The sequence below is a fragment of the Bufo gargarizans genome, chromosome 5 (assembly GCF_014858855.1).
Source record: "Bufo gargarizans isolate SCDJY-AF-19 chromosome 5, ASM1485885v1, whole genome shotgun sequence".
NCBI classification, from domain to species: Eukaryota; Metazoa; Chordata; class Amphibia; order Anura; family Bufonidae; genus Bufo; species Bufo gargarizans.
The window spans coordinates 318,250,714-318,277,948 of NC_058084.1; the positions used below are offsets into that span (position 1 = coordinate 318,250,714).

General features: G+C 41.3%; 1 protein-coding gene across 3 annotated transcripts in view; it reads right to left on the bottom strand.

Annotated features, from left to right (window-relative positions):
• Positions 1-27,235, bottom strand: part of F13A1 (coagulation factor XIII A chain) — a 186,183-nt gene that overhangs the window by 136,258 nt on the left and 22,690 nt on the right. For all 3 annotated transcript variants that reach the window (XM_044294621.1, XM_044294619.1, XM_044294620.1), the window contains exons 2-3: positions 25,291-25,455; positions 23,177-23,365 (exon numbers count right to left, since the gene is read on the bottom strand). In XM_044294621.1, the coding sequence (XP_044150556.1) occupies positions 23,177-23,365; positions 25,291-25,444 (343 nt within the window). In that variant the 5' untranslated portion in view covers positions 25,445-25,455. The remainder of the gene's footprint in view (positions 1-23,176; positions 23,366-25,290; positions 25,456-27,235) is intronic.

Consider the following 27,235-nt stretch of genomic DNA (forward strand, 5'->3'; position numbering starts at 1 on the left):
TCTACTGCACCTCCACCGTCTATTATTTTAGTCACCCAGTCAAAAAAATCTATAAGATTTGTTTGACATGATCTCCCTGAAGTAAACCCATGCTGTTTTTCATCTTGCAATCCATGGGATTTTAGATGTTCCACAATCCTATCCTTTAATAGGGTTTCCATTAATTTGCCTACTATTGATGTCAGACTCACTGGTCTATAGTTGCTCGATTCCTCCCTACTACCTTTCTTGTGAATGGGCACGACATTTGCCAATTTCCAATCTTCCGGGATGACTCCTGTTACTAATGATTGGTTAAATAAATCTGTTAACGGTTTTGCCAGCTCACCACTAAGCTCTTTTAATAATTTTGGGTGTATCTCATCAGGCCCCTGTGATTTATTTGTCTTCACTTTAGACAGCAAACTTAGAACATCTTCCTCTGTAAAGACACATGCATCAAACGATTTATTAGTCATCCTTTCTAGTGGAGGTCCTTCTCCTTCTTTTTCTTTTGTAAAAACTGAACAGAAGTATTCATTAAGGCAGTCGGCTAGCCCTTTATTCTCTTCTACATACCTTCCGTCCTTTGTTTTTAATTTAGTTATTCCTTGTTTTAATTTCCTTTTTTCATTTATATATCTGAAGAATGTCTTATCCCCTTTTTTCATAGACTGAGCTAGTTTTTCTTCTGCCTGCGCTTTAGAAGTTCTTATAACTTGCTTGGCCTCTTTCTGCCTAATCTTGTAGATTTCCTTATCTTCATTGCTCTGGGTTTTTTTATAATTACAAAATGCTAGCTTTTTATTTTTAATGATTTGGGCCACTTCTGCCGAGTACCACAGTGGTCTCTTCCTTTTTTTGCTTTTACTGACAAGTCTAATTGAATTTTCTGTTGCCTTCAATAATGCACCTTTTAAGTAGTCCCATTTCTCCTGGACTCCATGTAATCCGTTCCAGTCTGATAAGGACTCATTTATGACTAATTTCATTTTTGAAAAGTCTGTTTTTCTAAAATCTAAAACTTTTGTTTTTGTGTGGTGGGACTCTTTCACAGTTCTTATATTAAACCACACTGACTGGTGATCACTAGATCCCAAGGTTTCGCCTACAATGACATCATATACCGAATCCCCATTTGTGAATATCAAATCCAAAATGGCCTCCCTCCGGGTTGGCTCCTCAACCATTTGTTGTAGGGATAACCCCAGTAGGGAATTTAGAATATCTGTACTCCTGGTAGAACTTGCTATTTTGGTTTTCCAGTTTATATCTGGAAGATTGAAATCTCCCATAATGATAACTTCTCCTTTCATTGTCATTTTAGCTATTTCTTCAACTAGTAGATCATCTAGTTCTTTAACTTGATCAGGTGGTCTATATATCACACCTACACGAGTTACTGCATGATTAGCAAACTGCAACGTAACCCAAACTGACTCTATGTTGGCCTCACCAACTTGTATTAGGTTAGATTTAATGCTATCTTTCACATACAGGGCCACTCCTCCTCCTTTCTTGCCTTCTCTGTCTCTTCTGTATAAAGAGTACCCTGGTATGGTTATGTCCCAGTCATTTCTTTCATTAAACATCTGCATAGACGAGTCCCTGATACATTTTACCGGGCGCCTTGGCTTCAAACAATACATCCCAAGCAAGCGCGCCCGGTATGGGGTCAAATTGTATAAGCTCTGTGAAAGGGCCACAGGCTATACCCACAAATTTCGTGTCTATGAGGGAAAAGATCAGACCCTGGAGCCGGTCGGTTGCCCTGACTACCTGGGGAGCAGTGGGAAGACAGTTTGGGACTTGGTGTCACCCTTATTCGGCAAGGGGTACCATCTTTATGTGGACAATTTTTACACAAGTGTGGCCCTCTTTAGGCATTTGTTTCTAGAACGGATTGGCGCCTGTGGTACCGCGCAAACTAGTCTCGCGGGCTTCCCCCAATGGCTCGTTAGCACCCGTCTTGCAAGGGGGCAGAGGGCCGCACTGTGTAACGAAGAACTGCTCGCGGTGAAATGGAGAGACAAGCGTGACGTTTACATGCTCTCCTCCATTCACGCAGACACGACAATACAAATTGAGCGAGCAACCCGTGTCATTGAAAAGCCCCTCTCAGTCCACGACTATAACCTCCACATGGGAGGGGTGGACTTCAATGACCAGATGTTGTCTCCGTATTTAGTTTCCCGACGCACCAGACGCTGGTATAAGAAGGTGTCTGTATATTTAATTCAATTGGCTCTGTACAATAGTTTTGTTCTCTACAGTAAGGCTGGGAGAACTGGATCCTTCCTCAAATTTCAGGAAGAGATCATCGAGAACCTCCTGTATCCAGGAGGTTCCGTGGCCCCAACCACCAGTGTAGTTAGCCGTCTACACGAGCGACATTTCCCCAATGTCGTTCCTGGTACCTCAACCCAACAGTCACCCCGAAAAAGATGTTGTGTCTGTAGCAGGAGTGGAATAAGGCGTGACACCCGCTATTTCTGTCCTGACTGTCCGGACCACCCTGCCCTATGCTTTGGAGAGTGTTTCCAGAAGTACCACTCACAGGTACACTATTAGCATAGGGATCATCTCACCAGGACAGGCACACAGGGCTATTAGGGCCCATTCACTCACTGCTGCTGCAAACGTCTCCTTTCACATGGGACAAAGTGCATAACGCACTTCGCCACATCTTTGGGCGATTTGCGCTTTGCACATTGACCCATGGGGAAGGAGAGGTTTGTTCTATAAAGGTAAAAAAAATAAAAAAAATAAACACACCAGTAAGCAAACACGTTAATGTTCAGTTAAAAAAGTTAACGTTTATATGTTCTGTTGCAAAGTTAATAAAATTATTGCGTTGCGGCCTTCCAGGTGGACCAACCGATTGACTAGCTGCAGCACCGATGTGCATTCTGACAGAAGCATTGCGCTGCTGTCAGATTACACGCAAGTCGGTGTATGCGGCGCTGCAAGACGGGATTTTCTCCTCTGCAGTGACAGATACGTTTGCCAAGGCATACGAGCTGAGGAGGAGGCGGCGTTCCTATGCTTTGGCAAACACTTTGTATATATATATATAAAAAAAAAATCCCGGCAATGATTTATTCATCCACATCGATTGATGTGAATGGAGAAATCTGGTTTGCCAGGGCATACGAGCTAAGTGGGTATGGATGTAGGGCGGAGCTCCTATGTCCTGGCAGACGCCTTTCCCCTCCATTTTTTTTTTTGGGCAGAGATTTTTTCATCCACATTGATCGATGCGAATGAAGAAATCTGTGCCGTTCATTTTTTTCTTTCAGCCCAGAGGCTGAACGGAAAAAAAAATCTCATTACCTGTATGCTCAATATAAGGAGAATAGCAGAAACTCCTAATGCTGGCCATACATGTAATGATTGCGGAGACCCTCAAATGCCAGGGCAGTACAAACACCCCACAACTGACCCCATTTTGGAAAGAAGACACCCCAAGGTATTTGCTGAGGGGCATATTGAGTCCATGAAAGATTTAAATTTTTGTCCTAAGTTAGCGGAAAGTGAGACTTTGTGAGAAAAAACAAAAAAAAAAATCAATTTCCGCTAACTTATGCAAAAAAAAAAAAATTCTATGAACTTGCCAGGCCCCTCATTGGATACCTTGGGGTGTCTTCTTTCCAAAGTGGGGTCACATGTGGGGTATTTATACTGCCCTGGCTTTTTAGGGGCCCTAAAGCATGAGAAGAAGTCTGGGATCCAAATGTCTAAAAATGCCCTCCTAAAAGGAATTTGGGCCCCTTTGCGCATCTAGGCTGCAAAAAAGTGTCACACATCTGGTATCGCCGTACTCAGGAGAAGTTGGGCAATGTGTTTTGGGGTGTCATTTTACATATACCCATGCTGGGTGAGATAAACATCTTGATCAAATGCCAACTTTGTATAAAAAAATTGGAAAAGTTGTCTTTTGCCAGGATATTTCTCTCACCCAGCATGGGTATATGTAAAATGACACCCCAAAACACATTCCCCAACTTCTCCTGAGTACGGCGATACCAGATGTGTGACACTATTTTGCAGACAAGGTGGGCAAAGGGGCACATATTCCAAAGTGCACCTTTCGGATTTCGCAGGCCATTTTTTACACATTTTGATTGCAAAGTACTTCTCACACATTTGGGCCCCTAAATTGCCAGGGCAGTATAACTACCCCACAAGTGACCCCATTTTGGAAAGAAGACACCCCAAGGTATTCCGTGAGGGGCATGGCGAGTTCCTAGAATTTTTTATCTTTTGTTGCAAGTTAGTGGAATATGAGACTTTGTAAGGAAAAAAGAGAAAAAAAAACAAATCATCATTTTCCGCTAACTTGTGACAAAAAAAAAAAAATTCTAGGAACTCGCAGTGCCCCTCACGGAATACCTTGGGGTGTCTTCTTTCCAAAATGGGGTCACTTGTGGCGTAGTTATACTGCCCTGGCAATTTAGGGGCCCAAATGTGTGAGAAGTACCTTGCAATCAAAATGTGTAAAAAATGGCCTGCAAAATCCGAAAGGTGCACTTTGGAATATGTGCCCCTTTGCCCACCTTGGCAGCAAAAAAGTGCGACACATCTGGTATCGCCGTACTCAGGAGAAGTTGGGGAATGTGTTTTGGGGTGTCATTTTACATATACCCATGCTGGGTGAGAAAAATATCTTGGTCAAATGCCAACTTTGTATAAAAAAATTGGAAAAGTTGTCTTTTGCCAAGATATTTCTCTCACCCAGCATGGGTATATGTAAAATGACACCCCAAAACACATTCCCCAACTTCTCCTGAGTACGGCGATACCAGATGTGTCACACTTTTTTGATGCCAAGGTGGGCAAAGGGGCACATATTCCAAAGTGCACCTTTCGGATTTTGCAGGCCATTTTTTACACATTTTGATTGCAAGGTACTTCTCACACATTTGGGCCCCTAAATTGCCAGGGCAGTATAACTACCCCACAAGTGACCCCATTTTGGAAAGAAGACACCCCAAGGTATTCCGTGAGGGGCATGGCGAGTTCCTAGAATTTTTTATCTTTTGTTGCAAGTTAGTGGAATATGAGACTTTGTAAGGAAAAAAGAGAAAAAAAAACAAATCATCATTTTCCGCTAACTTGTGACAAAAAAAAAAAAATTCTAGGAACTCGCAGTGCCCCTCACGGAATACCTTGGGGTGTCTTCTTTCCAAAATGGGGTCACTTGTGGCGTAGTTATACTGCCCTGGCAATTTAGGGGCCCAAATGTGTGAGAAGTACCTTGCAATCAAAATGTGTAAAAAATGGCCTGCAAAATCCGAAAGGTGCACTTTGGAATATGTGCCCCTTTGCCCACCTTGGCAGCAAAAAAGTGTGACACATCTGGTATCGCCGTACTCAGGAGAAGTTGGGGAATGTGTTTTGGGGTGTCATTTTACATATACCCATGCTGGATGAGAGAAATATCTTGGCAAAAGACAACTTTTCCCATTTTTTTATACAAAGTTGGCATTTGACCAAGATATTTTTCTCACCCAGCATGGGTATATGTAAAATGACACCCCAAAACACATTCCCCAACTTCTCCTGAGTACGGCGATACCAGATGTGTCACACTTTTTTGCTGCCAAGGTGGGCAAAGGGGCACATATTCCAAAGTGCACCTTTTGGATTTCACCGGTCATTTTTTACACATTTTGATTGCAAAGTTCTTCTCACACATTTGGGCCCCTAAATTGCCAGGGCAGTATAACTACCCCACAAGTGACCCCATTTTGGAAAGAAGACACCCCAAGGTATTCTGTGAGGGGCATGGTGAGTTCCTAGAATTTTTTATTTTTTGTCGCAAGTTAGTGGAATATAAGACTTTGTAAGAAAAAAAAAAAAATCATCATCATTTTCCGCTAACTTGTGACAAAAAATAAAAAGTTCTATGAACTCACTATGCCCATCAGCGAATACCTTAGGGTGTCTACTTTCCGAAATGGGGTCATTTGTGGGGGTTTTCTACTGTTTGGGCATTGTAGAACCTCAGGAATCATGACAGGTGCTCAGAAAGTCAGAGCTGTTTCAAAAAGCGGAAATTCACATTTTTGTCCCATAGTTTGTAAATGCTATAACTTTTACCCAAACCATTTTATTTTTTTTGCCCAAACATTTTTTTTTTATCAAAGACATGTAGAACAATAAATTTGGCGAAAAATTTATATATGGATGTCGTTTTTTTTGCAAAATTTTACAGCTGAAAGTGAAAAATGTCATTTTTTTGCAAAAAAATCGTTACATTTTGATTAATAACAAAAAAAGTAAAAATGCCAGCAGCAATGAAATACCACCAAATGAAAGCTCTATTAGTGAGAAGAAAAGGAGGTAAAATTCATTTGGGTGGTAAGTTGCATGACCGAGCGATAAACGGTGAAAGTAGTGTAGTGCCGAAGTGTAAAAAGTGCTCTGGTCATGAAGGGGGTTTCACCTAGCGGGGCTGAAGTGGTTAAAGGTGCATTTACATGGGATGACTCGGTAAGCAATTATAGACAGTTCCTTCGCGATAACGACTGCTCATCAGTGGAGCGGTAAAGAGCTGCTTTACTTGCAGTAATCGCTTCCACTGTATGGCGAGAAGTTATGGCTATGGCTATCGCTTGTACTCATACAAATTCATTGAGGGGAATTTATCATGAGAGGAATATTTAAAGTCAGCTAAACAGCTAATCACATTTCAGCTATTCGTTTTATATTGGAAAATTTAAATTACTGCTGCTCTTTGACTGTTAATGGCAGGAATCTCAAATTTGGCACAGTTAGTAATTGGGTGACTTGGGTTCAAATTTTAAAAAGTGGGTGGAGCCACAAACAGCCAATCAGATTTCAAGCCAACATCCTGTGGTTTCTTCAGAAATGACACCATCTTCTAGTTCATCTTATGTTATGTCCAAGCAACAGCCCATCATTATTTACCCCCAAAACTTACTGGCACTAGTAGTACTGATGGCATGCAATGCGGTTTGCTCACTGCTCAGATGCTCTCAGACTCTCTGCACTCTCCCATGAAGTCTCCCTAATGGCGGCACTCTTGGTGAGCAGGTAAGTGTGCTTGTCATGTGACCCGCCAGTCCAGCGGAGATAACAGGGCGGGCGGGGAGCGCATCCTGGCTGCAAGCAAGCAGCATCCCAATTCTGCCTTAGATGTCTTGGCCACAGCAGACAGCAACTTAAAAGTGAGTGGGTATCTGATCACAGGGCAGGAACACGCGCAGACAGCTGTGGGAAGGAACAGAAGTGGGTGGGCCTCATTGCCGGCCCATATTAACTATAATGAATAAACTGTCTGTGCAGAGTAGATGTAAGGGGCGGGGCCTTCCATGCGCTCTGGGTCCCCCTGTGCCACGGGCCCCGTAGCAACTGTGTGGTCTGCCTATTCTGGCAGTACGCCACTGGTCACACCAAAAGGTCTGAATACTTGTGTCAAAGTGAAATTTAAATTTTTCCTTTTTAATAAATTTGACAACATTTCTAAAATTCTGTTTTCATTTTCTCACTATGGGGTATTGAATACAAATTGATGGGGAAAAAACATGATTTAGTTTTTAAATTTAGCACCAGGCTGCAACATTTAAAAATGTAAAAAAAAAAAAGGGTCTAAAAACTTTTCAAATGCCCTGTAAGTTTGCTTCGGGTCCCAGAAATGCCAAATCTCTCTGCACATTGAAATCACATTGAAATCACAGAGTGTTTGAAATTTAGGTTTCTTAACCAAAGAGCCAGCTTCATTTCAATTTGGCTGTAGTCTGGTCTTCCTTACAGCACAAACAATGCTACTAGAAAAGTTCTGTTCATTTTACATAGTGTCCTCCAGCTTCAACAGGTTAATTTATTTTTAGACAATGCAAGGTCTCACTAGAATATGGCAGGCCGGTCAGTAATGTTGGAGATTGGACAGCTCTAAAATATTTGCCGTATTCACCTACTGATCTCAAATTGCATTGAATTTCCTCTGGCCACATGGATAATATTAAAAAGTATTGCTTCAGTCAAAAGAAAATGAAAATACAAATACCAAATTTATTTATTTTGGAAAAGCCAATTGCATTTACCAGTGACTAAGTGGTTTGTAATGATTTTTTTCTGGCTAAGCTACTACATACATTCTTTATAAATCAGTTGTGTTCTGCTGTTTTTAAGATTTATGCAGATACTGTGTATACCATTAACTCAAGACAGAAGAACACTAGCTATTATTTATGGATGTTTGTAGCATCCCACCATTAGAACAGAGATTAATGGGTACATTATCAGATCTTATCACACAATTTCCTTGTTGTCATTATTAGGACTATTATATTCAGCAGGGATATTATTACTAATCTTTAGTTCAGTAGGAATAGGTTGTTGGGCTCCATTAGTCACTTATGTAACTTCATTAAATGTCTTCAATTTTACTGCCCGGTACGAAACATAATTTTTTATATAGATTTTGTAATTCAGTACATGACAGCTCTGCACTCAAGACAGTGATCACTAGTGATTAAACAAAAATGAACTTGTAGAAAAGAAGCATCTCATATTCTGATTTATGTTATCACACATTATGGGGACTAGAATAAGAAATACAAGCGGTCAGGCTGTCTCAAGCCTATTTAGAGGCAAATGAACATTTGGCCATGCATTATAAAGTAAATGGATAGAAATGAGAAATAGACTAAGACTTATTTATAGTTTGTAAAGCCATATATGAACACTATAGAGGTTCTACGTCAGCTGTCTAAAATTAATACAAATAAGTCACAGGGGCCTGATGGGATACACTCAAGGCTATTAAAAGAGCTTAGCAGTGAACTAACAGAACCATTAGCAGATTTATTCAACCAATCACTGGTAACAAGAGTCGTCCCAGAAGATTGGAAATTAGCAAATGTTGTGCCCATTCACAAGAAAGGTAGTAGGGGGGAATCTGGCAACTATAGGCCAGTAAGCCTGACATCAATAGTGGGGAAATTAATGGAAACCATACTTAAGGAGAGGATTGTGGAGCATCTAAAATCCCATGGATTGAAAGATTAAAAACAGCATGGGTTTACTTCAGGGAGATCATGTCAAACTAATCTTATTTATTTTTTATTTGATTGGTTGACTAAAATAATAGATGGCGGAGGTGCAGTAGACATCGCTTATCTAGACTTTAGTAAGGCTTTTGATACGGTCCCTTATAGAAGGCTTATCATTAAATTGCAGTCTTTGGGCTTGGACTCCCATATTGTTGAATGGATTAGGCAGTGGTTGAAGGACAGACAACAGAGGGTTGTAGTCAATGGAGTATATTCAGACCATGGTCTTGTCACCAGTGGGGTACCTCAGTTATCTGTACTGGGACCCATATTGTTTAATATCTTTATCAGAGAAATTGCAGAAGGCCGTGATGGTAAGGTGTGTCTTTTTGCTGTAGACACAAAGATTTGTAACAGTGTCGATGTTACTGAAGGGATACACCAAATGGAAAAGGATTTAGGAAAACTAGAGGAATGGTCAAAAATCTGGCAACTAAAATGTAATGTTGATAAGTGCAAGATAATGCACCTGGGGCGTAAAAACCCAAGAGCAGAATATAAAATCAGTGATACAGTCCTAACCTCAGTATCTGAGGAAACGGATTTAGGGGTCATTATTTCTGAAGACTTAAAGGTAGGCAGACAATGTTATAGAGCAGCAGGAAATGCTAGCAGAATGCTTGGGTATATAGGGAGAGGCATTACCAGTAGAAAGAGGGAGGTGCTCATGCCGCTCTACAGAGCACTAGTTAGACCTCATTTGGAGTATTGTGCTCAGTACTGAAGACCATATCTCCAGAAGGATATTGATACTTTGGAGAGAGTTCAGAGAAGAGCTACTAAACTGGTACATGGATTGCAGGATAAAACTTACCAGGAAAGATTAAAGGACCTTAACATGTATAGCTTGGAAGAAAGACGAGACGAGGGGATATGATAGAAACTTTTAAATACATAAAGGGAATCAACAAGGTAAAAGAGGAGATAATATTTAAAAGAAGAAAAACTGCTACAAGAGGACATCGTTTTAAATTAGAGGGGCAAAGGTTTAAAAGTAATATCAGGAAGCATTACTTTACTGAGAGAGTAGTGGATGCATGGAATAGCCTTCATGCAGAAGTGGTAGCTGCAAATACAGTGAAGGAGTTTAAGTATGCATGGGATAGGCGTAAGGCCATCCTTCATATAAGATAGGGTCAAGGGCTATTCATAGTATTCAGTATATTGGGCAGACTAGATGGGACAAATGGTTCTTATCTGCTGACACATTCTATGTTTCTATGTTACTAGGGTTGCTTTAAATACAGCCATTAGAGATGAGCAAAAAAATTTTAAATTCGATTCGCCGGTTCGATGCGAATATATTTGCTGCGAATTACGTAAAAAATAATATTTCCTGGCTGCAGAGAGCCTTTATAGTGGTGTAGAACACTGTGCCTTGTAGTTACATGCATAGGGAGTCTGCTTTGGTAGTGAAATAATACTGTGAGATGGTATGACATGCAGATTACAGGAGTCGCTCTTAAAATCACGGGGCCAAAACTGACCAAATAACTCAAGTATGAACTCAGCCTTACAGAACCTTTTCTATTAAACACGTATACAAGTAGGGCTCCCCCAGACAGAGTTGAGAGGGTTTCAGCAGTAAGTTTGTGTAGACGTCACTGATTATTTTGACCTTCCTCTGATCCATCAGAAAAATAACCCACAAAAAACGTATCCTGTCTGTGGAGCATAAGCCTTCACTCGGTCAGCATTTGCCCAATAATCAATCAGTATTGCTAATGCCAAACAAAACAGGAGTGGATCCAAAACAGAGATGACACGTGAATGGAATATTTTCATGTCTTCTGTGTTTTGGACCCACCCCTGCTTTTGGCTACCAAATCATAAGCCAATTCTGATGGGACTATACAGGCCTTACAGCTGCTACACAGACAGGATCCGTTGTGCCTCTCATTTTTACTTCCTTCTGATAGATCAAATCATGATGTCAGCCAGGCCAAAAGGCCAAATAGTGGCCCAGTCATGAAGTGGGGAAGGTGGGAACAGCATGAGAAGTCCACAGAGTGGCCACATGACATATTGATAAGGTGGAAGCATCAGGATACCACAGAGTGGCAAGGTGACATAGTTTGGATATGGCAGCAGCATCAGAAGACCACAGAGTGGCAAGGTGACATAGTTTGGATATGGCAGCAGCATCAGGAGACCGCAGAGTGGCAAGGTGAATAGTGCTGAGATGGCAGCAGCAGCAGGAGGATACCACAGTGTGGCAAGGTGACATAGTGTGGAGGTGGCAGCATCATCTGCATCAGGAGACCACAAAGTGACCCGGTGACAAGGTGGGGCGGTGGGTGGTAATACCAGTACCCACTGATGAAGGTGGCTGAAGGAAGGAGCACTTAGCATCAGATGTGTGGCATCAGGCGGGTGGCTGCATCAGAGTAGTAGCTGAGGCAGATAGTCAGAAGAAACCAGTTTATTTTCTCAAAGTGTTGGTGTGGCACCATGGATGATCTAGTCTGATGCATCAGCAATTGGTGGTTGGAAATCCTGGCTGATCCACGCCTGATTCATCTTGGCAAAGGTCAGTCTATCCACATTTTGGGTGGACAGGCGAGTTCTCCTTGGGGTAACTATGGCCCCGCCGCACTAAACACCCACTTTGATGCCACACTACTGGCCGGGCAGGACAGCTTTTGCAGGGCAGACTCTTTTAGTAGTCCAGCGGATCTGCAGGGTGCTGTCCAAGTATGCCACCACCTACTGGTTCAGGTCCTGCTTCAGGTCTACCTGCTGCTGGTGAGTAGTTTCTTTACTATGCGTGTAAAGAAAGCTACTCATTAGCAGCTGTAGACTGAGGCTGCTGCTAATGGAGCTGGAACTGCTCCTGCCACCGCACCCCTCCCCAGCAGCCATGGCAGTGGAACGTAAGCGCACAGGGCCCCCCAGTCAGACCTGCGAGAGGATGGTGCAGATAGGCAGCGGCCAACTGACTACACAGAATGTCTCTGTAGTAGTTCAGTTTGTCTTCCCTCTCAGTGGGTGTAAAAAAGGCCCCTATTTTGGACCGGTAGCGAGGGTCATCCCTCTGCCGAATGGTGACAATTCAACTGTCACTACGCAAGCAAGTAAGCATGGATTGAGCCATTTGCTCAAGTGACTCTGAGAGACTTCCTGCCTCCATCTCTACTGCATACTGCTACGGTGTGTCTGGGTCCTCTGTCTAATCTTCCTCATCGCCCTGGACCTCTTATGGCTGCTCCTGCTCCTCCTCTCCTGTCACCTGAGTAGAAAATCCACCCATTTGGCTACACATTTCCTGTGCTCCAATGTTCTTCTCCTCCTCCTCTTCAAGTTCAACCCCCACAGGGCTCATGTGGCCGTGAGATGTAGGCGCCACATCTTCAGTCCTCTGACCAGCCAGATTTACCAGCATCTGTTCCAGGACATGAAGCAGTGGAATGACGTCGTTCATCCCGTAGTCCTGGCAACTGACAAATAACGTGGCTTCTTCAAAGGGCCTGAGCAAATGACAGGTGTCACGCATGAGCTGCCACTGGCTGACATCGAAGTTACACAGGGGAGTACGCCTATCCGCTTACATAATCAAGAAATTGTTTATGGCCTTTCTCTGTTCGTATAGTCGGTCCAACATATGGAGGGTGGAATTCTAAGGGGTGGAATTGTCGCATATCAGCCTATGTTGGGGGATGCCGTTCTGCCACTGCAGCTCAAGGAGGATGTGCTTTGCGGTGTACGAGTTGCTGAAGTGCATGCAAAGTTTTCTGGTAATTTTTTGGATGTCTTGCAGATGGGTGGAAGACTTCAGAAACCGCATTGACAACCAGATTGAACATGTGTGTCATGCAGGGCACATGGCTCAGCTTTTCTTGATGCAGCGCCAACACAATGTTCTTCCCGTTGTCGGTCACCATGGTTCCGATTTTCAGTTGTCAGGGAGAAAGCCAAGATTCGATTTCTTGATGGACACGGAGCAGTTCCTCCCTGTGTGACTCTGTTTGCCCAGGGAAACGAGGTGCATAACAGTGTGACACCGCTGTGCTCTGCCCATGTGGTATGCTGGAGTGGCACTGTGACTTGTCCCTGCAGTGGAGGCTGAGGACATGGTGGAGGATTAGGAGGCAGAGGTTGCAACGACGTGACAATGTGGAGGTGGAAGCGACGGCACCTGGCAAAGTTGCTGGTGTGGCTGTGCAGGAACCACAATTACCCAGTGGGCCGTAAAGAAAATGTACTGTCCCTGACCATAGTTACAGCTCCACACGTCGGCGTTGCCATGCACCTTGGCAGACACCGACAGGCTCAAGGACTGGCCCACTTTCTGTTCGACATATTTGTGCAGGGCTGGTACTGTCTTTTTCGCAAAGAAATGACGGCTTGGGACTCTCCAGCTCCGCTCAAGCCATCAGTTCTCTGAAAGGTGCAGAGTCCACCACTTGGAAAGTGAGGGACTGCAGCACCAGCAACTTGAACAGGAGCACGTTCAGCTTCTGTGCCGTTGGATGCGTGCACGCATACTGCTGTCTCTTGGCAATCGTTTTGGTGATCGATTGCTGACGGAATGACTGACAAGGAGTAGGAGCAGGACCATCTGGACCAGCAGAAGATGGGAATGACAGACAGCTCCCTTCGGCTGAGGTGGTGGAAACTGGATGTGTGCCACTGGGTGATGCAGCGGTAGCTGTGGCAGGCTGGAACGCCACTTAGGAGCCACGTTTCTCCCAGGCCACTGCATGGCGACGCTGCATATGTTGACAGCAGGGCGTAGTGCCAACATTGGCACCCTGGCTATGCTTCACCTTCTGCCCACATATTCTACATGTGGCCATGTTAACCTCCTCTGGCAGTTTAATAAAAAAAACTGCCACACCGCCGAGTAGGTAACTTTCACTCCAACAGTCCACACTGACTGACTGCTACCGCCTCTGCCTCCATGAACCCCTGCAGCACTACTTCCAGGGCAGGTAGGCTGCGAAGCAGGTGGTCTACCCCAGACACGTTTGGCTCCCTACCTGCAACTGCCACCCTGCTGACTCACAGCCATGCTGATGATGATAACAAAGCCCCTTCTGCACCCGACTCCCAAGTGCAATCGGCTTCATCATCATCAAGTAGTGTCTGCACGTCACTGATGTCCTTCTCAATGGTCTCTGGGTCAAGAGCCTCACCGCTTCACAACAGAAGCTCCTGCGCCACTCTCCTCATCACTACTTGCCCGCCTAGCCGAGGAAGCAGTGGATGTCTCCTACAGATCTTGGCTGGTCAGTAGCTGCTGACTGTTCTCTAGTAGCCCTTCCCCGCTGAAAAGTGGAGCTGAGCCAACATCATATAGTACTTATTGCGGTGAGGGAACAGAATAGGACAGAGGCAGGTTGAGGACTTGTGAGGGTACAGGGCCTGCTCCCGGACCATGCCAACTAAGGGTTGTGTCTGACGAACCCACCAACTGTTGGCTGGTGGTGTCTGATATCCCTTGTGATGACGTGGATAACCGAGTTAACCAATCAAGAACCACTTGGTTGTTAGTCAAGACAAGACTGCTAGATGACACTGGGAGCTCAGGCCTCTCGCTGCGACTCCTGCTGCCACGCACCCTTACTCTGCTGCAACCTCTGCTTGCGTCAGAAACATTTAGGCCTCTACCACTCCTCTGTGCATGGCCTGGCACTTCTCTGCCTGACATACTTGTAGCTGAACTAAACAAATTAAACAGAAATTAAACTACCCCTAAAAGCGACAAATATATTTTTCTTTTTATGTCGAAATAGGCCACTAAACTCTTTCACCACAGTTAACTGCAGAAGTGAACTGAGAATATATTTTTCTGTTTGGATTGAAATAGGCCACTATAAGCTTTGACCAGAAAAAAAATGTAAGAGTGAAGTGCGTATATATTTTTCTTGTAGTACTGAAATACGACCCTATACGCTTTCACCCGAAATAACTGCAACAATGCAGTGCATACATATTTATATTTTTTTTACTGAAATACGCCCCTATCTGCTTTCAACAGAAATAACTGCAGAAGTGAACTGAGAATATATTTTTCTTGTTAGACTAAAAGAGGCTACTATATGCTTTCACCAGAATTAACTGCAGAAATGCAATGAGAATATAGTTTTCTTGTTGTACTGAAACAGTACCCCTATACGCTTTGACCAGGAAAAACTTAAATAGTGAAGTGCGTATACATTTTTCTAAAATACGCCCCTATACGCTTTTAACAGAAATAACTGCAACAGTCCAGTGCGTATACATTTTTATATTTTTAATGAAATGCGCCCCTATATGCTTTCACCAGAAATAACTGCAACAGTGCAGTGCGTATACATTTTCTTGTAGTACTGAAATACACCCCTATCCTCTTTCACTAGAAATAACTGCAACAGTGCAGTGCATATATATTTTTCTTTTTTTACTGAAATACGCCCCTATGTGCTTTCACCAGAAATAACTGCAACAGTGCAGTGCGTATAAATTTTTTTATTTTTAATGAAATGCGCCCCTATACGCTTTCACCAGAAATAACTGCAACAGTCCAGTGTGTACATATTTTACCTTTTTTAGTGAAATACGCACCTATCCACTTTCACCAGAAATAACTGCAACAATGCAGCGCGTAAATATTTTTCTTGCAGTACTGAAATATGTCCCTATCCACCAGAAATAACTGAAAAAGTGCAGTGTGTATATATATTTTTTTTTTTACTGAAATACGCCTCTATACACTTTCAACAGAAATAACTGCAACAGTGCAGTGCGTGTATATATATTAAATATTTTTCTTGTTGGACTGAAATAGGCCGCTATACGCTTTCAACAGAAATAACTGCAGACGTGAACTGAGAATATTTATTTCTTTTTTTTACTAAAAATACGCCACTATACGCTTTCACCAAAAATAACTGCAGAAGTGAATTGTGTATATATTTTTCTTGTAGTATTCATATAAGATACTAAAGATACTAAGATATAAGCCACTAAAGGCTTTTCAACATAGCGTTTGCAGCCCAATAACAAATAGCTGGAATGATAGAGCTGTCTAATGGCTATTTGGATCCCCAAATAATCTTTCCCTGCACTTGTAAATTGCTTTCCTATCAATGCCTTCTGACGTCTGCACTAAGATGCTGTGAAATGATTCCTCCATATTCTTTCCCTGCACTTATTAATAGTTTTTTTCTGTCTTTTTTTTAACCACAATCAGGTTTTTCCAATTGCTGTCACTAGCGCCTTCACATATCTGTCCCTGCCTTCTAAACGCTGTAAAATGTCTGACTTTAAAATGGCCGCCGTATTTATAGGGCTGTGACATCACAGGGCTGGCTGTTGATTGGCTGCATGCAGGCATGTCAATCTGGGTGATCCCGCCTTCCCAGAGTTCCTTGCCCCATGTCCTCAGTCATCACACGTGTAGCCACTATTTTAGGAAAAATGTGATTCGTTACCACAAAGCACGAGGAAATTTGCATTCGTTGAGAATCAAATTTTTTCTGAAATTCGGATCGAATTCCACTTCTTCAGCTTTGATTCATGATGCATTAGATATCTCAATCATATGTGCATTTATTTAATAGTAAGATGGGGAAATTGCTATATGTTTCCCAACACACTTGTGTATACCTTCTTCCATAGACTGGATAGCCTTCTGGTTTTGTTCCTGTGGTCTGGTATAGGAATTAAACTTGAACACCTTGAGATGCTCAAAGTCTGGAAGGCCTAACACTCCTCAACTTCTTTAACCACTATCTAGCCTCACAAATTAAATACTTGGACTTATGGTCCTCTGTATGATCAAGGTCCCAGAAGTTTTTTTTTTTTTTCTCCAGGTACAGTGCTGTGAAAAAGTATTCGCCCCTTTGCAGATTTTTTTTGTTTTTGCACATTTGTCATACTTAAACATTTTAGATTATTAAACAAATTTGAATATCAGACAAAGGTAAGCTGAGGAAATACAAAAATGCAGTTTTTAAATGATTATTTAATTTAAAAAGCTATCCAAATCAATCTGGTCCTATGTGAAAAAATAATTGCCCCCTAAACCTGATGACTGGTTGTGCCACTCTTGGCGGCAACAACTGCAATCAAGCATTTGCAAAAACTAGCAATGAGTCTTTCACATCTCTGTGGAGAAACTTTGGCCCACTCTTCTTTGCAGAATTGTTCTAATTCTGCCACATTGGAGGGTTTTTCGAGCATGAACAGCCTGTTTAAGGTCTGATCTCAATCAGATTTAAGTGCAGACTTTGCCTAGGCCACTCCAAAACCTTCATTTTTTTTTTCAGCCATTCAGAGGTGGACTTGCTGGTGTGCTTCAGATCATTATCTGTACCCAAGTACTCTTGAGCTTAAGGTCACAAACTTCTGGCTGGACATTCTCCTTCAGGATTTTCTGGTAGAGAGCAGAAATCATGGTTCTATTAATTACAGCAAGTCATACAGGTCCTGATGCAGCAAAGCAGACATCACACTCTGTATGATGTCGGTATGATGTTCATTTTCTGGAATACTGTTTTAGTTTTACGCCAAATGTAATGGGCCACACAGTTTCCAAAAATTTCGACTTTTTGTCTAGTCAGTCCACAGAATATTTTCCCAAAAGGTTTGGGGATTATCATGATGTTTTTTTTTGGCAAATGTGAGACGGGTCTTTGTGTTCTTTTTGATCAACAGTGGTTTTCACCTTGGAATTTTCCCATGGATACTGTTTTTGCCTAGTCTCTTTCTTGTTGTTAAATCATGAACACTGACCATAACTGAGGCAAGTGAGGCCTGCAGTGCTTTAGATGTTGTTCTGGGATCTTTTGTGACCTCCCGGATGAGTCATTAATGCGCTCTTGGAGTAATTTTTGTAGGCAGGCCACTCCTGGGAAGGTTCGCCATTTGTGGATAATAGTTCTCACTGTGGTTACTGGACTCCAAAATAAATGGCTTTGTAACTTTTTCCAGCTTGATAGATGTCAATGACTTTCTTTCTCCTATGTTCTGGAATATCTTTAAATCAGGGCATGATGTGATCTTTGGGCCTACTTTATGTTCTCAGGAAGGTTTTTTTTATTCTACAGTAGTAGAAGCTGTAGTAATATAGTAACATAGTAGATAAGGCCGAAAAAAGACATTTGTCCATCCAGTTCGGCCTTTCATCCTGCAAGTTGATCCAGAGGAAGGCAAAAAAACAAACTTTGAGGTAGAAGCCAATTTTCCCCACTTTAGGGGAATAAAAAATTCCTTCCTGACTCCAATCAGGCAATCAGTAATATTATTACACTCCAGAAATACATCCAGGCCCCTCTTGAATTCCTTTATTGTACTCACCAGTCACCATTACCACCTCAGGCAGAGAGTTCCATAGTCTCACTGATCTTACAGTAAAGAATCCTCTTCTATGTTTGTGTACAAACCTTCTTTCCTCCAGACGCAGAGGGTGTCCCCTCGTCACAGTACAGTCCTGGGGATAAACAGATGATGGGATAGATCTCTGTACTGACCCCTGATATATTTATACATAGTAATTAGATCTCCCCTCAGTTGTCTTTTTTCTAACGTGAATAACCCTAATTTTGATACTCTTTCAGGGAACTGTATTTGCCCTTTTCCAGTTATTACTTTAGTTGCCCTCCTCTGGACATTCTCCAGCTCTGCTATGTCTGCCGTGTTCAAAGGAGCCCAGAACTGTACACAGTACTCTATGTGTGGTCTGACTAGCGATTTGTAAAGTGGTAGGACTATGTTCTTATCACGGGCATCTATGCCCCTTTTGATGCAACCCATTATCTTATTGGCCTTGGCAGCAGCTGCCTGACACTGGTTTTTGCAGCTTAGTTTGCTGTTTATTAAAATTTCTAGATCCTTTTCCATGTCAGTGTTAACGAGTGTTTTACCATTTAGTATGTACGGGTGACTTGCATTATTCCTTCCCATGTGCATAACTTTACATTTGTCAGTGTTAAACCTCATCTGCCACTTATTTGCCCAAACCTCCAATCTGTTCAGATCCCTCTGTAGCAGTATATTGTCCTCTTCAGTGTAAATTATTTTACACAGTTTAGTGTCATCTGCAGTAAATTGATATTTTACTATGCAAGCCTTCTACAAGATCATTAATAAATATATTGAAGAGAATAGGGCCCAATACTGACCCCTGAGGTACCCCACTAGTGACAGTGACCCGATCTGAGTGTGTACCGTTAATAACCCCCCTCTGTTTTCTATTACTCAGCCAGTTACTTACCCACATACAGACGTTTTCTCCCAGTCCGAGCATTCTCATTTTATATACTAACCTTTTATGTGGTACAGTGTCAAATAATTTGGAGAAGTCCAGATATACGACATCCATTGATACGCCGCTGTCAAGTCTAGAACTTACCTCCTCATAGAAACTAATTAAATTAGTTTGGCATGACTGATCCCTCATGAAGCCATGCGGATATGATGTCATTTTCTTATTTCCGTTGAGATGCTCTAAGATAGGATCTCTTAGAAAACCTTTAAACAGTTTAGCCACAACAGATGTTAAACTTACCGGCCTATAGTTTCTAGGCTCTGTTTTTGGACCCTTTTTGAATATTGGCACCACATTTGCCATGCGCCAATCCTGTGGAACATTCCATGTCAGTATAGAGTCCACTAATATCAGAAATAAGGGTCTGGCTATGACATTACTTAATTCCCTTAGGATACGGGGGTGTATGCCATCCGATCCTGGCGATTTGTCTATTTTAATCTTTTTATGGGGAATTTATTTTTACATTCAGCATTTCATCTGACAGTTTATTTTCCTCATTGAATACATTGGAGAAGACAATATTTAACAGCTTTGCTTTCTCCTCGTCGCTTTCTGCGACTCCCCCCTCATTACTAATTTTTCATTTTTGGGCATATTAAAATCCTTATTGGATGACTATTCCTTATATAGGGCTCTTACCTTGTGGCTTGGTTTCACAAAAAATCGAGCTTTTAAAATATGCAAATGACTTCACTACCAGCAAGTAGGGTGTCTACTTGCTGGTAGCCGCCGCATCCTCCTTTAAAAAAAACACCCCCTCCTTCTGTTGATTCACAGGGCCAGCGAGCGATCCCCTTTTCCGGATGGCCCTGTCTGCAATTCAAATTGGGGGGTGACAGAAGCCCTTTAAAGCGCCGACACCTTCAGATTTATACTTTTTAACATTTATATAATTGAAAAAACATTTTAGGGTTAGTTTTTCTCTCTTTGGCAATTAATCTCTCGGTCTCTAGTTTGGCCGCTTTTATTTGTTTTTTACATGTTATATTTTTTTTCCTTATAGTTTTTCAGTGCTTCTGCGCTTAGTGATTTATATGCTTTCTTTTTTTAATTTATTGCTTTCTTTACAGTTCTATTTATCAACAATGGTTTCTTTTTGTTCCTTAACCTTTTATTTCCATACGGTATGTACCTCTCACAATGAGATTTAAGATGTTTTTAAAGATATCCCATTTTGTGGCTGTATTTTTATTTTTGAGGACTTTGTCCCAGTTAGTTAGGCCTATGGCCTCTCTTAGTTAGCTAAATTTGGCCTTTTTTTTAAGTTTGGTATTTTTGTTTCTCCCTGTAGAAACGCTCTTTTGAATGATAATTGGAAGGTTATTACTTTATGGTCACTTTTTCCCAAGTGTCCCCCAATCTGCACGTATGTTGTTCTGTCAGGCCCATTGGTTAATAATAAGTCCAGTATGGCCGTCCCTCTAGTTCATGTCCTGAACCAGTTGGGAGAGGTAATTGTCTTTGGATATTGCCAAGAACCTGTTTTCTTTATGTGGTGTACAGCTTTCAGTTTCCCAGTCTGTATCTGGGTAGTTGAAGTCCCCCACAATCACAGTAAACAGGCCTAGTGGCTAGTGAAATTGAACTCAGCTTTCCAAAAGCTGTGGTTAATCACAGTTAATTCATGGGGACAAATGTACAAAAACAAAAATCTACAAGGGACAAATACTTTTTCACATCACTTTATATGTGGAGGTAGGTCCTTAAGCATTAGTGGGATTGATTACCCCTTGCCCTTGTTAATTAAGTACGTTTGGGCAACCATTAATTAAATCTTCAATATTAAGAAAGCCTTGACATGCTAAAAAAAACTGTTGTAGGTGAACTGCATTAGGGCTACAAATATTGGATTTCTATAGGTATCACACAGATGAAACACTTACTGGGGCAAAAGACATGGCTTAATTTTAAACAGATTCAACATACATATGACATACCATGGAGTTTCTTTTTATCATTTCCTCCAAATAAAACAAACCTTTAGAGACCAATTTTGAGATTATACTGTCAACTCGCTGTAGTCACCACAGCTATTCGAACTGACTACAAGCTCCAATAAATCAGGCATGGTGTCCAGTATATATGTCACCACATATAAAGTACTGTATGTGATGCAAAAGCACTCAAGCCCTGTGGCCAAAGGTAGATGGAAGGACTGTATACTAATAATAGGCTTACACAACTTAATTTTACTTATCAGGCATACTGTAACTCCCTGCATGGTCTATAAAGTGGAACCTCTCAGTACTGTACTTCTAATTGCCCCAGATGCTATGAGTAGTGTGCCAATTTCTGCCATATGATTTAGGTTTGCTCTTCGATTGCTCTTCTAGATGGAAGTTTACACTGTTATGATGTATATGATGAAGTGGAGAACCGCATTCTGTTCAATGGACTCTGGTGCCAATCATCAGCTGAAACCAGCCAATGTACATATAGTGAAGTTGAGGCACACAGATTTTTAGTGTTGCAATTAAATTATTTATTCAGTTTCGCAGTAGTTGCATCCAATTGCCCAATATTTATCTTCAAGGTACAAACAGAATATCTAGACCGGACGTTTCGGTCACATCAGACCTTTATCAGCGGTCAAGTTTTTTATCTGTTCTGAAGGGAAGAATGGGTCATCAGGGCTCGGATGCACATCCGAGCCCTGATGACCCATTCTTCCCTTCAGAACAGATAAAAAATGTGACCGCTGATGAAGGTCTGATGTGACCGAAACGTCTGGTATGTCACTGTCCATTGTTGTGGGACTATTTGTGCACTTCTAGTAATTATTTCTTGGCTGCAAATATGAGCTGAAGGTTTTTCAGGTTCGCCTGCCATTAAAATAAATGGGACCCGCCGTGAACTTGTGGTTCGCGAACATTTGTTTGTGTTCGCAAACCGTCCCGGCAGATGTTCTTCTATCACTACTCAACAAGTGAACACCGTAATATGCAAGTAGTTGCTAAAAGAGACATGTTAGGAAGGAGAGGAGATAGATCCTCTTTAAGTATCTCTCACTGTCAAGGACCTCAAAACATTATTGATACCATTATTATGGCTGTCACTTGCTGGAACCAAGCCTGAAGAGCTCAGCTCTCATTATTGAGGTCTTCTAGGTGGATCCTCAATGAGACTAATTAGTTGAATACCCTTGGTGGAATACATCTTTCCACTGATGCCAGAAAACTGGCATCAAACTGTTGCAATTTTTGGTGCATGCCATGTTTGCGCAAAAATGTTGTGACTCTTTGAGTTTTGACGTTACTCTTGAAACTTTTAAAACGTGGGTGGAAAAGCGGCAATGGTTAGCTATGTTAAAGAGGTATATGCCAGATTTATTACCTGCGAGTTTTTAAAAGTCTCAAAAAAGGGGTAATCTCACTCTTGTAGGGGAGAGTTATACAACAACTGGAGTAACACCTCTAGACACAAGTGTTATGTTTAAGCATGCATGAAGATTATGCCGACGCAGACTCAAAGCAAAAATAACTATGAATTCCCTGTATGATAAATTTACCCCTGCCACTTGAACATGGGTTGTGTCCGGTATTGCAGCTGAGCTCCGTTGAAGTGAATTGGGCTGAGCGCAATGTCACACATAGCCATGTGTTGCTAATCCTGGACATGTTTATGGTTTTATAACTTCCTTTTAAATTCTAAAGTTTAGGTGGGCCCCTTAATGACTGCACAACCTATGGATTGTGGTATCATTAATGTGGCCTTGTTGAACACATAAAATAGCTCTGTCTTCATAAATTATTTTCCATGGCAGAACTCTTAGCACGATGACACAAATAGTACAAAACCAACTGTAGTGAGAAATTGCAAGCAAATATGAATGTCAGCAAATATCTTTATACTGGTTACTCACCAATAAGATATTCCAGCCAAAACTGATCTTTCTCTGGATTATATGGACGATTAAAGTCAATTCTAACATTGAAGGTCTGTCCACGCCGTATGATGAGTTTGTTGTTAAAGTATCTATCCGTGTGATGTTCTTTCTTATTTTTTTCATGTTGCTGCTTGAACAGCTCTACGTTCTGAACTTCCAGGTAATCTATGCAAATAGAGTGCAATGGATTGTAGTAATTGGTCATGTAAATATATGAATTTCTGCAAATATCTTTATTTTTGGAGCCATGCTACAATGCACCCCTCAGCTTGCAGCTGTCAAGTCATTGTGATGAGTTTTAGAGGTTCAGTATCACAAATCAAAGACTTACAGCCCCAAACTGCATTTAGACTTGACACCTATTGTAATATATTAAGCCAAAAATTCAGCTCATCAAATATTCACATACAGTATGAATGATGACATTAGAACCCCATAAAAAAATATATTTTACAGGCAAATTATCTTCAGTAATAAGTTTAAATGAATCACTCATTACATCTGCAGCGTGTGTTAGCTGCAAAGAAATGTTCTGAATACATATGTCATATCGTAACTGCCATTAGTATCACTATGTCATATGTTGTACTTTCCTGATGAATGGAAAGAGTGATCTAGTAATTTTAGGCGTTTGGTTCTTATGGTGGTTGCCAGCTGTATAAATGTTTTGTAGGGTAACTATTACAAGTATATTTTATGGGGAAAAACAAGATAAGCTAAATTAGACTAATTTTGCTTAATCTCCTCCTGCCTCTCTCTCTGCTCCCAAATTAAAGTTACAGAACATTCTCAAGCCAGACCTGTATATCAGCTTATCCCCATGGTCAGCATTACTTAATACAATATATATTCACAATAGGTTATTGAAAGATCCAGCATCTTTCAATATTCTAATGTGGATATATACTGCTGGATGCCTGTTTGCTGAGCGCCACCACAGATACCACCGGTCTGAATGTAATGCTTCGAGGTGATTATGGGACCCGTGTAGGTTCATATCCTCTCCAGCACAAGGTAAATTATTGCAAGTAGCTGAGAAAGTTCTGGTTAATTCAGTTGAGAAAAAACTCTTGTAAAACTAAATTATATTAGACATTTTGAACATTACCATAGCTTTCTTAGATGATAAAGTCAACAGTATGAAAAGTCAGACCTATGTGACGGATGTCTTTTGCTGAAGAGGTTGCTATCTGGTATAGTCTACAGCTTTATCCATTTCTATCATATTCACCCATGATCTATTTTCATAGTTTTAATTGGATTTTTGTTACCACTGATAACTTTAACCTACAGATGTAGTAGAGTTAACACTCATACTTTATGAGATGTGTTATCTAAACTGAATGCGTTACGCAAACACCTTCAATTGCTTTTCAATGGCTTTTGTTTCAAGATAACATGATGAGTTAAGAAATTTGAGTTAAGAGTTTGAGTGTTAACCCTGCTACATCTGTGGGTGGCGATTGTGTTTTTTGTAATTTTACTTTTATTGCACCTACGTACTGTGTAACACAATTTTCTTTTTAATTAAAGGGATTGTCTCACTTCAGTAAGTGGCATTTATCATATCGAGAAAGTTAATACAAGCCACTTGGTTCCTTTGCTGGCTGGATTTATTTTTCCATCACATTATACACTGCTCGTTTCCATGGTTACAGACCACCCTGCAATCCATCAGTGGTGGTCGTGCTTGCACAATATAGGAAAAAGCACCACCCTGTGTGTGCTCCCATGGTCCCGGCCACCAGAGGGGCTGATGCTTTTTCCTATAGTGTGCAAGCACAACCACCACTGATGGATTGCAGGGTGGTTTGTAACCATGGACACGAGCAGTGTATAATGTGATGGAAAAATGAATCCAGCCAGCAAAGGAAGCAATATGGATAATAACAATATATTAGGAAGTGGCTTGTATTAACTTTCTCTACATGAAAAATGCCACTTACTGAAGTGAGACAACCCCTTTAAGTACTGCAATATCCAAATCACTCTTTTTTATTTCTATCTCTTGCTTTGTCGTGTCCTGTATTTACTTGTCTTTCTTGTCTTCTTTGAAAAAGAAAATAATTTTTTTTTTTTAAAGTTCATACCTTTCTTGTTGAAAGTTCTTGGGACAATCCCAAAAGTTTCCATGAGGGGGATTTCATCTTCTTCTGCATTTGATGCATTTCTTGGGACTGAAAATCTCCCTGTATAGGCTGGAGCTTTTGACTTCTCCACATTAGTCCCCCTTGACCCTGACATTATTGCAGACACTGATGAAAAAAAGCACAAACAATCATACAATGAACGAATGCTCTCATTAATATCAATTGTTCTGGAATGTAACTGAAAACTAAAATTTAGGGATACATTACAGAGGAATTTAAACAAGATGTAAACAGAACCCTTATTTTTTACATATATATATATATATATATATATATATACAGTGGATATAAAAAGTCTACACCCCCCTGTTAAAATGTCAGGTTTCTGTGCTGTACAAAATGAGACAAAGATAAATCATTTTAGAACTTTTTCCACGTTTAATGTGACCTATAAACTGTACCACTCAATTGAAAAACAAACTGAAATCTTTTAGGTAGAGGGAAGAAAACAAAAAAAAACTAAAATGTGGTTGCATAAGTGTGCACACCCTCTTATAACTGGGGATGTAGCTGTGTTCAGAATTAAGCAATCACATTCAAAATTACGTTAAATAGGAGTCAGCATACACCTGCCATCATTTAGTGCCTCTGATTAACCCCAAATAAAGTTCAGCTGCTCTAGTTGGTCTTTCCTGAAATTTTCTTAGTCGCATCCCACAGCAAAAGCCATGGTCCACAGAGAGCTTCCAAAACATCAGAGGGATCTTATTGATAAAAGGTATCAGTCAGGATATTGTACCCCGATAACGACCACATACCATACATTTCCACTGCATGGTAACAACAGAATGTTGGGTCCCCAACTGTTAGAGATAGCCGGGGAACATGATGGGAAAACATAAGTGGCTTGTAACTGCTTCTAATGTTTCTACTGTAGCTTAGCTCTCTATTAGACAAGCGATCATGTGATCAGCAGGTCCGCTCTGGTATGGTAGAGCTGCTAAGTGTTGGCAGATCTACATCACTGACTAATGTCACTGCTGGAGACTGTTTTCACCTGTAACTTGGGGCTCCTATGGATGTGTCAGCTACAGAAGAAAGCTGCAAAATAAAAAAAATAGTAAACAGTGTGAGGCAGTGACAGGCCTCATAAATGAAGGAACGTATGTATCTCCCAGAATGGTGCAGGAAACCTATTAAGGAGATACATATTGTGGTTTGCTGTGGTGCACCTGAGACATGCCACCAAGGTACCTGGCCTTGGTGGAGTGGAAGCCAGAGGCTAGAGTGTCCACTAAGATAGATAGTGGACACTGTTGTTACCTAGTATAGCTGGTAACAGCTAATTCGGGCCTAGCTTTTACTGGGAGTAAGCAAAGAGCTGGGTGGGTGCTTACTCCCCACTATCCACCACAGGGTTTATACGTGGCTCATGTCCACGATTGTGTTTTAAAAGTCAGCAGCAGGAAGCAGGGTGTGTCTGTTGAATGAGAGGCTGCAGATCACACCCTGCAAGGCACGTGTGAGGCAAACACTGGCCTGTGGACTGATTACCTGACCCGGCTGCGATCTGGCTGTAACTGAACTGTAAGTTGGCTGGAACAAGCAATAAAGAGTTGAAGAGACTTTGTTGTGTCCCTGCCTTTCTTCAAAACTGATCATAGGACCCCACGGCATTACAGCAGTGAATGTCTCCCGGAGGTCTTTTATGACTTTGTGGGGGACATGTTATGTCAAAATTTATATACAAAAATAAGTAAAGCAAATGTCACCATTGCCCCCACGTAATCCAAGACTGTTTATATTACATATTAAAGCTCCTGAAAAAAAAAGATAATATATTTCAGTGTAATTTTGTATATTTAGAACTGTAAATGTAAAAAATATACTTTTTTTCATACATATTAACCCTAATAAATGAAAAAAAAAAAAATTAGATGAAAAT